The 13,064-nt window shown below is 48.0% G+C and overlaps 1 protein-coding gene across 1 annotated transcript in view; it reads right to left on the bottom strand.

Annotated features, from left to right (window-relative positions):
* Positions 1-396: 396 nt before the first annotated feature.
* The window catches only part of LOC307167887 (uncharacterized protein), a gene marked incomplete at both ends in the record, with an annotated part of 29,820 nt that continues 17,152 nt past the window's right edge, over positions 397-13,064 (bottom strand). The window contains one exon of the mRNA XM_079887193.1: positions 397-1,426. Coding sequence (XP_079743319.1) covers positions 397-1,426 — 1,030 coding nt within the window. The remainder of the gene's footprint in view (positions 1,427-13,064) is intronic.

Below are 13,064 nucleotides of genomic sequence, written 5' to 3'. Positions count from 1 at the left end.
CATAATAATGTTGTGTGAAATAAGATTTGTCTCTATAACTAGAAGTTAGGGTTAGGGTTAATTAAACTATGTTAAATTATGTTAGGGTTCGTCAAAATTAAAGTATATTGCTTTTAAATTATATTATAATTATATTAGGTATTTATATTGCTCAACATAGTCACATAATTATTTGATCACTGTATGAGATGTACTCTCCCAATGTAAAGCATTAAAACATTATTTAATATTTAATTATTTATTTATATTTATTATTATTTTGTTTAAAACTGCTTTTAAATAATGTGTATTTTGAAAAGCGCTATATATAATTAAATATGACTCAACTTGACTGCACATATTTACAAATCATTATTCTTACGGTTTTAATTGATTTGCTTGAGTTTTTGTATCTTTTCACTTTGGCAAAGTTGGCCTAATGCTAAAATATATGGTGTAATGATCCGAAATCTCATCATCACGGACACGGACATCAGAGACTTCAACATTTCTGCTGAAAACCAGATCCAGGATGCCACCTGATTCGTGTGTTGGTTCCTGTACATGCTGTGCAAAGTCAGAGATCATATAGCTCGTTTCAAACATAAATGTTCTCAGCGTATGGGATTCCTCGACATGGACATTAAAATCACCAGCCACAATGATACTGTTGTAGCATGTGGAAGCCTCCTTCAAGAGCATGTTAAACTCATCAACGAAAGCGTTAAACTCAGATCTGCTATGTCTCGGTGGGCGATACACATTTATGAACAGAACAGCTTCGTTCCAGTTGTCATGTTGCAGAGCTGTGGCTACATATTCAAAGGTTGTTCTAAAGCCAAAAGTAATTCTTTGACCTCGCAACACCGGTGAAAACTGAATGGCAACACCTCCCCCTCTACCCTCCCTGGGCTCATGATGGAACGTGAAGTTTGGCGGTGAAGCTTCCCTAAGGGCTTCATCTGCAGTGTCATTATCTAACCATGTCTCTGTTGTGAGAAAGACCTTCAGGTTATTATCTGTTATGATGTCTTTTATCTTGACTCTTTTTGTCTTTTGTGCCTTGTCACTTTTGATTGAACGAATATTGAGCAACCCCACATTCACTGCAGGAGGACCCTCAGTCTCTTCATCGCTGTCTTCCTTCTGTTCAATCTCTTTTGACTTCTGTTCAGTCTTTTTTGACTTCTGTTCAGTCTTTTTTGACTTCTGCTCAATCTCTTGTAACTTCTGCTCAAGCTCTTGTAACTTCTGCTCATGCTCTTGTAACTCCTGCTCATGCTCTTGTAACTTCTGCTCATGCTCTTGTAACTCCTGCTCATGCTCTTGTAACTCCTGCTCAAGCTTTTGTAACTCCTGCTCAAGCTCTTGTAACTTCTGCTCATGCTCTTGTAACTCCTGCTTAGTCTCTTGTAACTTCTGCTCAATAATCTCTTGTAACATTTTCCTGTGAATAAAACAAGTAAATGTACCATTAGGATGATTTAGTCTACCAGTGGTATCCAGATGTCAAAAAAAATTTAAAATATTTTATTAAATATTGTCTGATTTTAATTAATTCATTAAAAAAAGTTAGATTATTTGTTTGATCAATCTTTTTTTACAAGATTTTAAAAATGAAAAATGTTTCCCCCTGTATTCAGAATCAGAATCAGAATAAGCTTTATTGCCAAGTATGATTACAGACACACAAGGAATTTGTGTTGGTGAGAGGAGCTTTCAGTGTAGAAAAAGTACATAAAGGCAATAAAATGGACTATCACACAATAGTCAAGTCAAGTCTATAAGTATACAAGTATATAATGTGCTATATACACACACCGATCGGGCATACCATTATGACCACCTAATATTGTGTTGGTCCCCAAACTCACAGGAGCTGCTGTTGCTATTGTAATGAACAAATCTTCCCTGCGCACATTAGATTGACAGATATAACTCATTCTCTTACTTCAGTGTTGTTGTTCATTTTATTTCAGCAAACAGTTCATAAGTTAAAGGGGGTAAACTTGATCATTCATCCAGTGATGGGAAGTTCGGATCATTTCACTGAATCTCTTGTTCGATCTCGTTCATCAAAAAGAACAAATCTTTTTTCAAGTCATTTCGTTCATTTAAGGGGCTTTAAATGTTATACTTTTAACAGGCAAATTCCCTGAACACATCCACCTACTCAATCTTTATCATGTTCTGAATTAAGAAATCATTATAATGCAGTCAAAAATAATTTACAGGGAACATAAATAATTACTTTAACTTCCGAGTCCACGTGACAGACGCATACATTTCATTTCATACAGTTCATGAAGGACCCGTCACTACTTTCATCTGAATGAACTCGAGATCAAGCCTTATTTAGGGAGATTCGGCACAGCAGGTTGAGTCTGACCAGGACTCGCAGATTGAGACTCTGCCAGTGTAAACCAGTGTAGAGTTTTCTGCATCAGCTCTAGAAGTGTAACCACACTTTTGAGCGTTGTAATGGAAATTTTACATTTAGATGTGTTCTTTTACTTTGAGATGTGTTTTTACTTCTAGGTAACTTGTGTTAACGTTGAACATTCATTTTTTTACTCATAAGCATTTAAAGAAATATAATCATATAAGCTAAAAGCACATTATTAAAGATATGTAACCAAGTTTTAGAAATGCATAAGTTAAGACAAGCTTACAGGAACGAAATGTTCTGGGTGATAGACGACTTAGTAGCAAAGAGACTGTGTACTCAAAGTGACCTATTGTTGTACTTCAAGTGTGAAAAATGTGTGCGCAGCTTGGATCAAACTAAAGATAGGCAAAATGTGTGAATTTGAGCAGCAGCTAAACAACAGGAACCTTTAGCAGACAAGGTATTGTTCTGTCTAGATAGAATTTATGTTAGACGAGAAATCTTGAACAAAGATGTTTCCTTTTAAGGTAAACAAGACCTGATGTAGCCTACCCAGGATGTGTTAGGGGTATATAACAATGGCAAAGGGAACTAACCCCTTGCGCTTCTCATATCAGACTCTGACTGATGTGTGAACAGCCTTTCTTGCAAGAAATAAAGATCTTTATAACTTTTGAAATTTCCAGCTGTCTTCCAATTATTATTTAAAGTCATGAAAGTAATTTCCACGACAGCGTTTGGTTCCCTCCGCCATCATCGCTCTATGATTAAGCGGGACCTTTCATGTTGTAGCGCGAGACAGACAGACTCTGCACACAAGAGATCTCACTTCTTGTGAATAACAAAAAAACTAGACGAAATTGACGAATGTCTTAATATTATCGCAAATTAGAAATGGTTGGTGAGATAAAAGGTGCAAGATAATGTTTATTTAGCAATAATAAAATAGGAAGTGTATTTTCTTATTTTCTCTGGTACTGAAAGCAGAACAGACGCATCAGTACCCATCCCTATAATCACCACCAATGTCCTCAATCTCCCAGAGCCTGGATTTTCAAAAACCCGTCTTCATAAGAGCAGGACAGCTTCCAGTGAAGCCAACTAAGAACATGGGATCATCCCTACTTGGTGCTGCCCGAGACTGGACAATGCAGGTTGATCTAGACAAGAAGCTCAGCTTTCCACCTGAGATAATTACAGCTAACCTTAGGCCTGACCTGATCTTGTGGTCAACCCTGCAAAAGTCCCTGTTCATCATGAAATTAACTGTGCCATTGAATGGGGATACAATGGGTGAAGTGAATGAAGGTAAAAAGCTGAAGTACTAAGAACTAGCAGCCGAAGCAGTACAACGGGGCTGGCGAACCCAGATGCTCCCACTAGAGGTTGGTTGTAGAGGTTTTGTAGCCACTACTGAATCCCTTAGGAGTTGGAGGCCAGGCCGACAGACAGGCTGGCTGTGGCTAAGAAGGAAGGATCCCAAATGGGCTGCAAAATGATCATGAGGGGTAAATACGGAGGATGCTGGGGTTTGCCCTGGAGATGCTGTGGGCAAATTGTGTCTCAAATTGACAAAACATCTGAGAACTGACGACTAATTAAGTTGCAAGGGTCCACTTTCATCTGACATGAATCAAACTGCTGCTGTCTCAGATAAGAAATGTAAACTCTTTACACACCTACAGGAGGTAGAATTGTCACGGGGTGACTAAAAGCCGGAACTTTTCTTTTGTTGTTCCCCCTCCCCCCGGACGTCTTTCCGGAAACCCCGAGTCTGATTCCGGTGGCTAGTGCGCATGAACTCGAGACAGCTCACATTGATTATGAGAGATTGGCCGCACCTGTGGGAGAGAACAAAGACGCGAGTGATATGCGAGAGAAGGATATAAAAGCAGCGTTCTACAGGAGTGTGGGTATGTAAGCTGTGACGTTGATAATTTGTGGCGTGAGCTTTTTTTGGGAAAAATCGACAAGTGCAGTGTTGAGAGGACGTGCTCAGTTCATCTGGCCAGTTTCTTCCAGTGAATCCGTGCATGTGGTGATGAATTATCAGCTGTGGAGTTGAGGAGGGAAGGATTATACATCGGAGCTACCACTAGAAAGATAAGTGTTCCACTTTGTGTTGTTTCACTAGATGTCCGCCATCGACCGGCATGGAAATATCTCGCTGGACTTGAGCATTGTTCTAGTTTTGGGGAATTGGAGTGATACTGCGGTGTCTGCTGAACTTTGCACGATTAATGAGAGTGATATTGCGGTGATTGCACTTGTGGGGCGGAGTACAGTGTTTGCAGCGAGGGAAAAAGTGCAACAACAACGTGTCGATGGACGGAGGATCCAAGCATCTGAGTTGAACGCAACCACAGCTGAACGCCCATTGTGAGTCCTCTCTCTTGAAGTTACACTGAACGTTCTGAATGTTTCCTCTCTTCATGCTGTTACATTGATATCTATATGCTGAGTCACCACAGTTTAAAGCGCTGTCTTCTATGCTGAGCCACCACAGCTGAACGCCCATTGTGAGTACTCTCTCTTGAAGTTACACTAAACGTTCTAAATGTTTCCTCTCTTCATGCTGTTGCATTGATATTTATATGCTGAGTCACCACAGTCTAAAGCGCTGTCTTCTATGCTGAGCCACCACAGCTGAACGCCCATTGTGAGTACTCTCTCTTGAAGTTACACTGAACGTTCTAAATGTTTCCTCTCTTCATGCTGTTGCATTGATATTTATATGCTAAGTCACCACAGTTTAAAGCGCTGTCTTCTATGCTGAGCCACCACAGCTGACCGCCCATTGTGAGTACTCTCTCTTGAAGTTACACTGAACGTTCTGAATGTTTCCTCTCTTCATGCTGTCTTCAATACTGAGCCACCACAGTCTAAAGCGCTGTCTTCTATGCTGAGCCACCACAGCTGAACGCCCATTGTGAGTACGCTCTCTTGAAGTTACACTGAACGTTCTGAATGTTTCCTCTTCTTCATGCTGTTGCATTGATGCCTATATGCTGAGCCACCGTCTAAAGCGCTGTCTTCTATGCCGAGTCACCACAGCTGAACGCCCATTGTGAGTACTCTCTCTTGAAGCTACACTGAACGTTCTGAATGTCTCCTCGCCTTATGCTGTTGCATTGATGCCTATATGCTGAGCCACCACAGTCTAAAGCGTTGTCTTCTATGCTGAGCCACCACAGTCTAAAGCGCTGTCTTCTATGCTGAGCCACCGCAGCTGAATGCCCATTGTGAGTACTCTCTCTTGAAGTTATACTGAACGTTCTGGATGTTTCCTCTCTTCATGCTGTTGCATTGATACCTATATGCTGAGCCACCGTCTAAAGCGCTGTCTTCTATGCCGAGTCACCACAGCTGAACGCCCATTGTGAGTACTCTTTCTTGAAGTTATACTGAACGTTCTGAATGTCTCCTCTCTTTATGCTGTTGCATGGATGCCTATAAGCGGAGTCATCACAGTCTAAAGCGCTGCCTTCCATGCTGAGCCATCACAGCTGAACGCCCATTGTGAGTACTCTTTCTTGAAGTTATACTGAACGTTCTGAATGTCTCCTCTCTTTATGCTGTTGCATGGATGCCTATAAGCGGAGTCATCACAGTCTAAAGCGCTGCCTTCCATGCTGAGCCATCACAGCTGAACGCCCCTTGTGAGTACTCTCTCTTGAAGTTATACCGAGCAGCCTGAAGGTCCTTCCTCGTAAGCTGTATGCTTTGAAGCCGCAGTCTCGCGCCACTACCTCCAAGAGCCTTGTCCCCTACGTTGAAGCACCACCATTGACGGCTTGACCTGATTACCCGAGTTCGATTCAGATCTCCCGAGGCCAGAGTGGCGGCTCCACGCAGCCCTCGAAGAGGTGTACAACCCGAGTCTAGAGCCGTTCCGGTGGCGCATTGATCCTGAAACACAAAAGCCGAAGAATAGAGGATATAGCTACTTACCCACATTGACGTCGTCCCGAACCTCCTGTAGTGCCGTTTCTGTCCAAGTCGACGATCCTTCCCGGCCGTGGTCCAGGCTGACCCTGTGGAACAGATGCTCAACGTTAGTGCATTTACTCTCATCCAACTGCTGCTGTGGAATTAGTACTGCCACTTTCCTGTCCTTCCCTTGCTGGTTCCGGCCCGTCCTCGGAAGAGTTCCCACCTCCTGTAGTGGTGCCTCGCTTGGCTAGCCGAATCCCGATTCTGTGAGGTAGAAAACAACGATAAAGAGTACCCCCATCGAGTTCCCTGTGCCCACCCCTTTGTAAGAGACAGAACGGCCACAAGGAGTGAGGATCTGCGCCCCCTGTGTTCGAGAGTCTTTCCCCCAGTGCCATACTCGCCCACCACGGGCCTGACCTTGGTGTCCAGATACTTACCCCCCGTCCACATTTAGAGCAGCCTCCAGTTTTAGAATCATTCAAATAATAAAGTCTTTTAAATTGTTACTCTGTTGTCTGTCGTCTCTGGGCTGTGGGGTAGCTCCTCGGAAGGGCACTGCCAAGGGGTTAACGGGGAGGTCGGTTGGCGCGGTGCCATCGTATCCCCGACCTGTGACATCTGGCGTAGTCGGCAGGATAGCCCTTCTGAGTTGAGCACCCGTAGCTAGGAGATGGCGGATGAAGAGGGACTGGCCGCTAGACCCCAAGTTATGCCCGTTTTCATGGGAGCACCGTGGGCGCAGCGATTTGGGGGGCCTGGTTCGGAATTGAACTTATACGAGTGGAAGACTCGACCGAATACTTGGCCGGGTTACAAGGGCTGAGTGAACCACAGAAACTGCAGTTTGTACTGGGGTCCCTCGAGGGGGAAGCCAAGAGAGAGGTCCAGGCCGCACCCAGAGCTGTCAGAGCCACCGCCAAGACAGTTTACGACGTTCTTACTGAACTATATGGGGACACCACTCCAGTCGCTGCGCTCCGGGCCCAGTTCTTCAATTTCCGACAAGGCCCCCGACAGAACCTCCGTGCTTATTCCTTGCGTCTCCGAGAGCAGTATACCCGCCTGAAGGAACGAGCGGATCATGGCTTGGGAGAAGAAGATACCTTATTACGAGATCAATTCCTGTTGGGGCTTCGTGACGGACCGATTCGTCAGAGCTTACGGTTGCAACTTCGCCAGGACCCCACGTTGACTTTCGAAGCCCTTCGCCGCGAGGCTTTGGCCCAAGAAGCTGATCACGCCGAGACACCTGATCCGCCCGCTTGCATGGCCGCGAGCGGGACCTGTCCCCCTACTGCTCCGACTGTGGTCGATTGGAAGCAGGAGCTACGAGCAGAGCTCATGAAAAACGTTAAGGAACAGATGGCTGAACTCTCTAAGACCTTGATCGGTGAGCTCCAACGAAGCCGGCCTAGTGGGGTGCCTTTGCTGCGGGAGCGGTCTTACTCCGAGGGAAGTCGGGAGATGGGACGCCGACCGGGAAGACCGGGCCCAGCTCGGTTCCAGTGGGATGATCAAGGACGGCCAATTTGTAATCACTGTAGAGAGGCGGGACACATGAGTCGCCAGTGTGATTCACGGCGTGGGTCGCAAGGGGTTTTTTAAGGTTACCGGCCACTGTGGGTCAAGTGGTCGGGACCCCCACAATCGACCCCCCTTCCTTGCCTGTTCCTAGAGACCAGTTAGTTGGACGTTGTCCGACGGTTGAAATCCAAGTCAACGGCATCAAACTTCAGTGTCTGGTCGATACCGGTTCACAAGTCACCTTGTTCGCAGAAAACTTGTCTCGAGAACTCTTCCGTGAATGTCGCAGCCCGGGGACCGAAGCACCCTGGCTCACCCTTAGAGGGGCGAATGGACTTGACATCCCGTATATCGGATACATAGTGGCTGACTTCCAGATCAGAGGGGTTGGAGTCCAACAGAAGGGCATTGTCATCGTCCGGGATCAGTGTCTGGGAGCCCACCGAGCCCTTCTGGGCATGAATGTGATATCGGAGTGTTGGGAGGAGTTGTTCCGGAGTCGGCCCGCTCCGAGGCCCCCATCAAAAGAAGCAAGGGAGTGGGAAGGTATAATCGCAGATTGTCAACGGATTTATAGTGCTCGAGCACAGTGGGACTGGGAGGAAACCGGACGAGTGGCCTGCAGGTATGCCCTTTCCGTTCCGGCTAGGAGCGAGGCTTTCGTCTGGGCTCGTTTGCCAGTACGGTCAAGTAGGCCGGATGGCTGGGTTCTTGTGGAACCACACGGGGCGTGCCGGGCCGTCGAAGTCGCCCGAGGGCTCGCCGCCGTCTGCCGAGGCAGAGTAATTGTCAAAGTCAGGAACAGCAGTCCTTATCCCGTCAGTCTCTATCGACATCAACAACTGGCTCGAGTAACGGCAGTGGAGCCTCAACAGGTACGGGAAAGCCGAGACATATGCTTCAGCCGAGTGGATGCAGCAGTGGTGGAGGTGGCTATTGCACCTGAGGGCCAGCGAACGGGTCTGAGCGACCGTGAAGTGCCTGACCATCTGACCAGCGAAGCTCTACAGGGAGAGGGGCTGGAGGAGGAACAACAGCGTCAGCTCCAAGCTTTGTTGAACAAATGGCGGCATATATTCTCCACCCATGAAGAGGACTATGGATGCACGGGCATTGTGAGGCACCAGATCCCTACGGGGGACGCTGCACCCAGCCGGGAGCGCTATCGACCGGTCCCACCAACCTTATATTCCGAAGTTCGTACCCTGTTACAGGGGATGCTAGAGAGAGGCATCGTTCGCGAAAGCAGTAGCCCTTGGGCGGCCCCGATTGTCCTGGTCCAAAAGAAGAGCGGAGCGTGGAGATTCTGTGTAGATTACAGGAAACTGAATAGTGTGACCAAGAAGGACGCCTTCCCCCTGCCCCGGATCGAAGACTCGTTGACTAGTTTAACCAAAGCTGCCTGGTACTTCACGTTGGATCTTGCCAGTGGGTACTGGCAGGTCCAGGTAGAGGAGGGGGATCGGGAGAAGACCGCGTTTACGACCCCCTTTGGTCTCTTCGAGTGGGAACGGATGCCGTTCGGCCTTTGCAACGCCCCCGCCACCTTCCAGAGGCTGATGAGTCTGGGAGGTCAGTTGGTGGACTCCACGTTGGTATATCTGGACGACGTAATCGTCTTCTCCCCAGACTTTGCTAGCCAGCTACTCCACCTGGAGCAAGTGTTCCAGGCTATGGAAAAATACGGGCTGAAGCTGCGGCCGGACAAGTGCCAGCTGTTTAGGCGGGAGGTCAAGTTCCTGGGCCATTGCGTCAGTGCGGCAGGAGTCTCTCCCGATCCAGAGAAAGTGAGGGCTGTACAGGGATGGGAGCCTCCGAAGACGGTTCGACAGGTGCGGTCATTCCTGGGGTTTGTGGGCTATTATCGGCGCTTTATTCGAGACTTCTCCAAGATAGCCAAGCCATTAAATCAACTGCTTGTGGGCACGGCACGGTTGCGGGGTCGCGGCTCCCCTTCTGTGATCTGGAGCGACGCATGCAAAATAGCCTTCCGAAGTCTCCAACAACAACTGCTACGGGCCCCAATCCTGGCATATGCCGACTTCTCGCTCCCATTCGTCCTGTATACCGATGCAAGTAACTTGGGGTTGGGTGCCGTACTGGCGCAACGACAACAAGGCGAGGAACGAGTGATCGCCTATGCCAGTCGGAGCCTCCACCCGGCGGAACGGAACGACTCCAATTATAGTTCCTTTAAAATCGAGCTACTGGCGATGAAGTGGGCCATGAGCGAAAAGTTCAAGGACTATCTGTGGGGAGCTAAGGTACAGGTGGTGACGGATAATAATCCCTTGGTACACTTGCATACAGCAAAGTTGGGCGCAGTCGAGCAACACTGGGTGGCTCAGTTGGCTAACTATGACTATCAGATCCAGTATCGGCCAGGGCGAGAACATGCTAACGCGGACGTACTGTCCAGGCTCCCGGTGCACCATGGGGAGAACCTAGGCGAGGCCCCTCCGAGGGAGGACCAAGAGGAATTCCTGGTGGGAATAGTGGAAGCCCCCGGAGCAGGTAACAGCGATGTTCCCGAGAGTTGGGGCTGGGACCCTAAGCGTTGGAAGGAGCTGCAGGGGAGGGATGCTGATTTGATGGTCGTTTGGAAGTGGTTGGAGAAGGGCTCCCTATTGTGGGATGCCGCGAGACAGACGGAGACGGTGAGGTTGCTTCGTGGGCAATGGGAGAGGCTCTGTTTAAAGGAGGGGGTGATCTGCCGAGCGTTCCAGGATCCTGTTACCCGTGAGCCGGTGTAACAGGTGGTAGTACCGGCAGGGCAGGTACAGCCGTTACTCCACGCCTACCATACCCAGATGGGCCATCAAGGCCAGGATAGGACTTTGTCGCTATTGAGGAGACATTTCTTCTGGGCTAGGATGGGAGCGACGGTGGGTGAGTTTGTCCGAGATTGTCCCCGCTGTCTGCTGTTTAAGGCCCGAAAAGAAGTGAAAGCCCCCCTTGTCCCAGTACGACCACGGGCACCGTTACATATGGTGGGGGTAGACTTCTTGACGTTGAGCCGGCCGGCTGACCCATTTCAGAACATCTTGGTAGTCACAGACTTATTTACTAAGTATTCTTGGGCCATTCCCACTCCGGACCAGACGGCTACTACTACAGCTGCAGCCCTCTGGAGAGCCGTGTTCCCGAGCACTACTGAGTGGGTGAGTCGGCATCACCAACAGCTACACGCTGCCTACGAGAGAGTCACCGAACACCTAAGCAGGGCCGCAACTAAGAGTAAGAGACTGTACGATCGTACTGCCAAAGAGGCCCCGTTGTTGCCGGGAGAGCGAGTAGTAGTGAGGGATAATCGACGTCAAGGAAAAGGGAAGTTGAGTGACCGTTGGGAGGCTACGCCTTACGTGGTGGACCGGCAAAAAGATCCAAATCAGCCGGTATACGTCCTCCGCCCCGAGGGGAGGCTGGGCCCCGAAAGAGTGTTACACCGTAACTTGCTTCGGCCCTGTCCCAACTATCCGGGACCCGTAAGGACGGTCCCGACGCCCCCTGAGATGCCTGAACCCCTAGGAATAGGCTGGGGGGTGATTCCTGAGGAACCAGAACCCGTAGCGGACCGTGGACCTTTACCACTCCCGCCATCACCACCCCGACGCTCACAGCGCGACAATCGGGGACAACCGCCGGCGAGGTATGGCGAATGGACGTCTGGTCCGGGGTTCTAGGGACTAGAACCCATTGGTAGGGGGGGATGTCACGGGGTGACTAAAAGCCGGAACTTTTCTTTTGTTGTTCCCCCTCCCCCCCCGGACGTCTTTCCGGAAACCCCGAGTCTGATTCCGGTGGCTAGTGCGCATGAACTCGAGACAGCTCACATTGATTATGAGAGATTGGCCGCACCTGTGGGAGAGAACAAAGACGCGAGTGATATGCGAGAGAAGGATATAAAAGCAGCGTTCTACAGGAGTGTGGGTATGTAAGCTATGACGTTGATAATTTGTGGCGTGAGCTTTTTTTGGGAAAAATCGACAAGTGCAGTGTTGAGAGGACGTGCTCAGTTCATCTGGCCAGTTTCTTCCAGTGAATCCGTGCATGTGGTGATGAATTATCAGCTGTGGAGTTGAGGAGGGAAGGATTATACATCGGAGCTACCACTAGAAAGATAAGTGTTCCACTTTGTGTTGTTTCACTAGATGTCCGCCATCGACCGGCATGGAAATATCTCGCTGGACTTGAGCATTGTTCTAGTTTTGGGGAATTGGAGTGATACTGCGGTGTCTGCTGAACTTTGCACGATTAATTAGAGTGATATTGCGGTGATTGCACGTGTGGGGCGGAGTACAGTGTTTGCAGCGAGGGAAAAAGTGCAACAACAACGTGTCGATGGACGGAGGATCCAAGCATCTGAGTTGAACGCAACCACAGCTGAACGCCCATTGTGAGTCCTCTCTCTTGAAGTTACACTGAACGTTCTGAATGTTTCCTCTCTTCATGCTGTTGCATTGATATCTATATGCTGAGTCACCACAGTTTAAAGCGCTGTCTTCTATGCTGAGCCACCACAGCTGAACGCCCATTGTGAGTACTCTCTCTTGAAGTTACATTAAACGTTCTAAATGTTTCCTCTCTTCATGCTGTTGCATTGATATCTATATGCTGAGTCACCACAGTTTAAAGCGCTGTCTTCTATGCTGAGCCACCACAGCTGAAAGCCCATTGTGAGTACTCTCTCTTGAAGTTACACTGAACGTTCTAAATGTTTCCTCTCTTCATGCTGTTGCATTGATATTTATATGCTAAGTCACCACAGTTTAAAGCGCTGTCTTCTATGCTGAGCCACCACAGCTGACCGCCCATTGTGAGTACTCTCTCTTGAAGTTACACTGAACGTTCTGAATGTTTCCTCTCTTCATGCTGTCTTCTATACTGAGCCACCACAGTCTAAAGCGCTGTCTTCTATGCTGAGCCACCACAGCTGAACGCCCATTGTGAGTACTCTCTCTTGAAGTTACACTGAACGTTCTGAATGTTTCCTCTTCTTCATGCTGTTGCATTGATACTAGAGGTGGGCATAGATTAATTTTTTTAATCTAGATTAATCTAGATTAATTTTGAAATTAATCTAGATTAAAATGGCTCATTTGAATTCTGCCGAAGGCATTCAGAATATGTGTGCTACCCAAATAATGACTATAAAAGTAAGTCTTTGAGAACGGGTTTCTCAAGCCAGGTGGCACATTAGACCAGGGGCTCATCTCCTGTTTCCACAATGCATCAC

The sequence above is a fragment of the Squalius cephalus genome, assembly GCF_949319135.1.
Source record: "Squalius cephalus genome assembly, chromosome: 11".
NCBI classification, from domain to species: domain Eukaryota; kingdom Metazoa; phylum Chordata; class Actinopteri; order Cypriniformes; family Leuciscidae; genus Squalius; species Squalius cephalus.
Note: the sequence above shows the minus strand (reverse complement) of the source record. Positions and strands in the feature narration are given on the sequence as shown.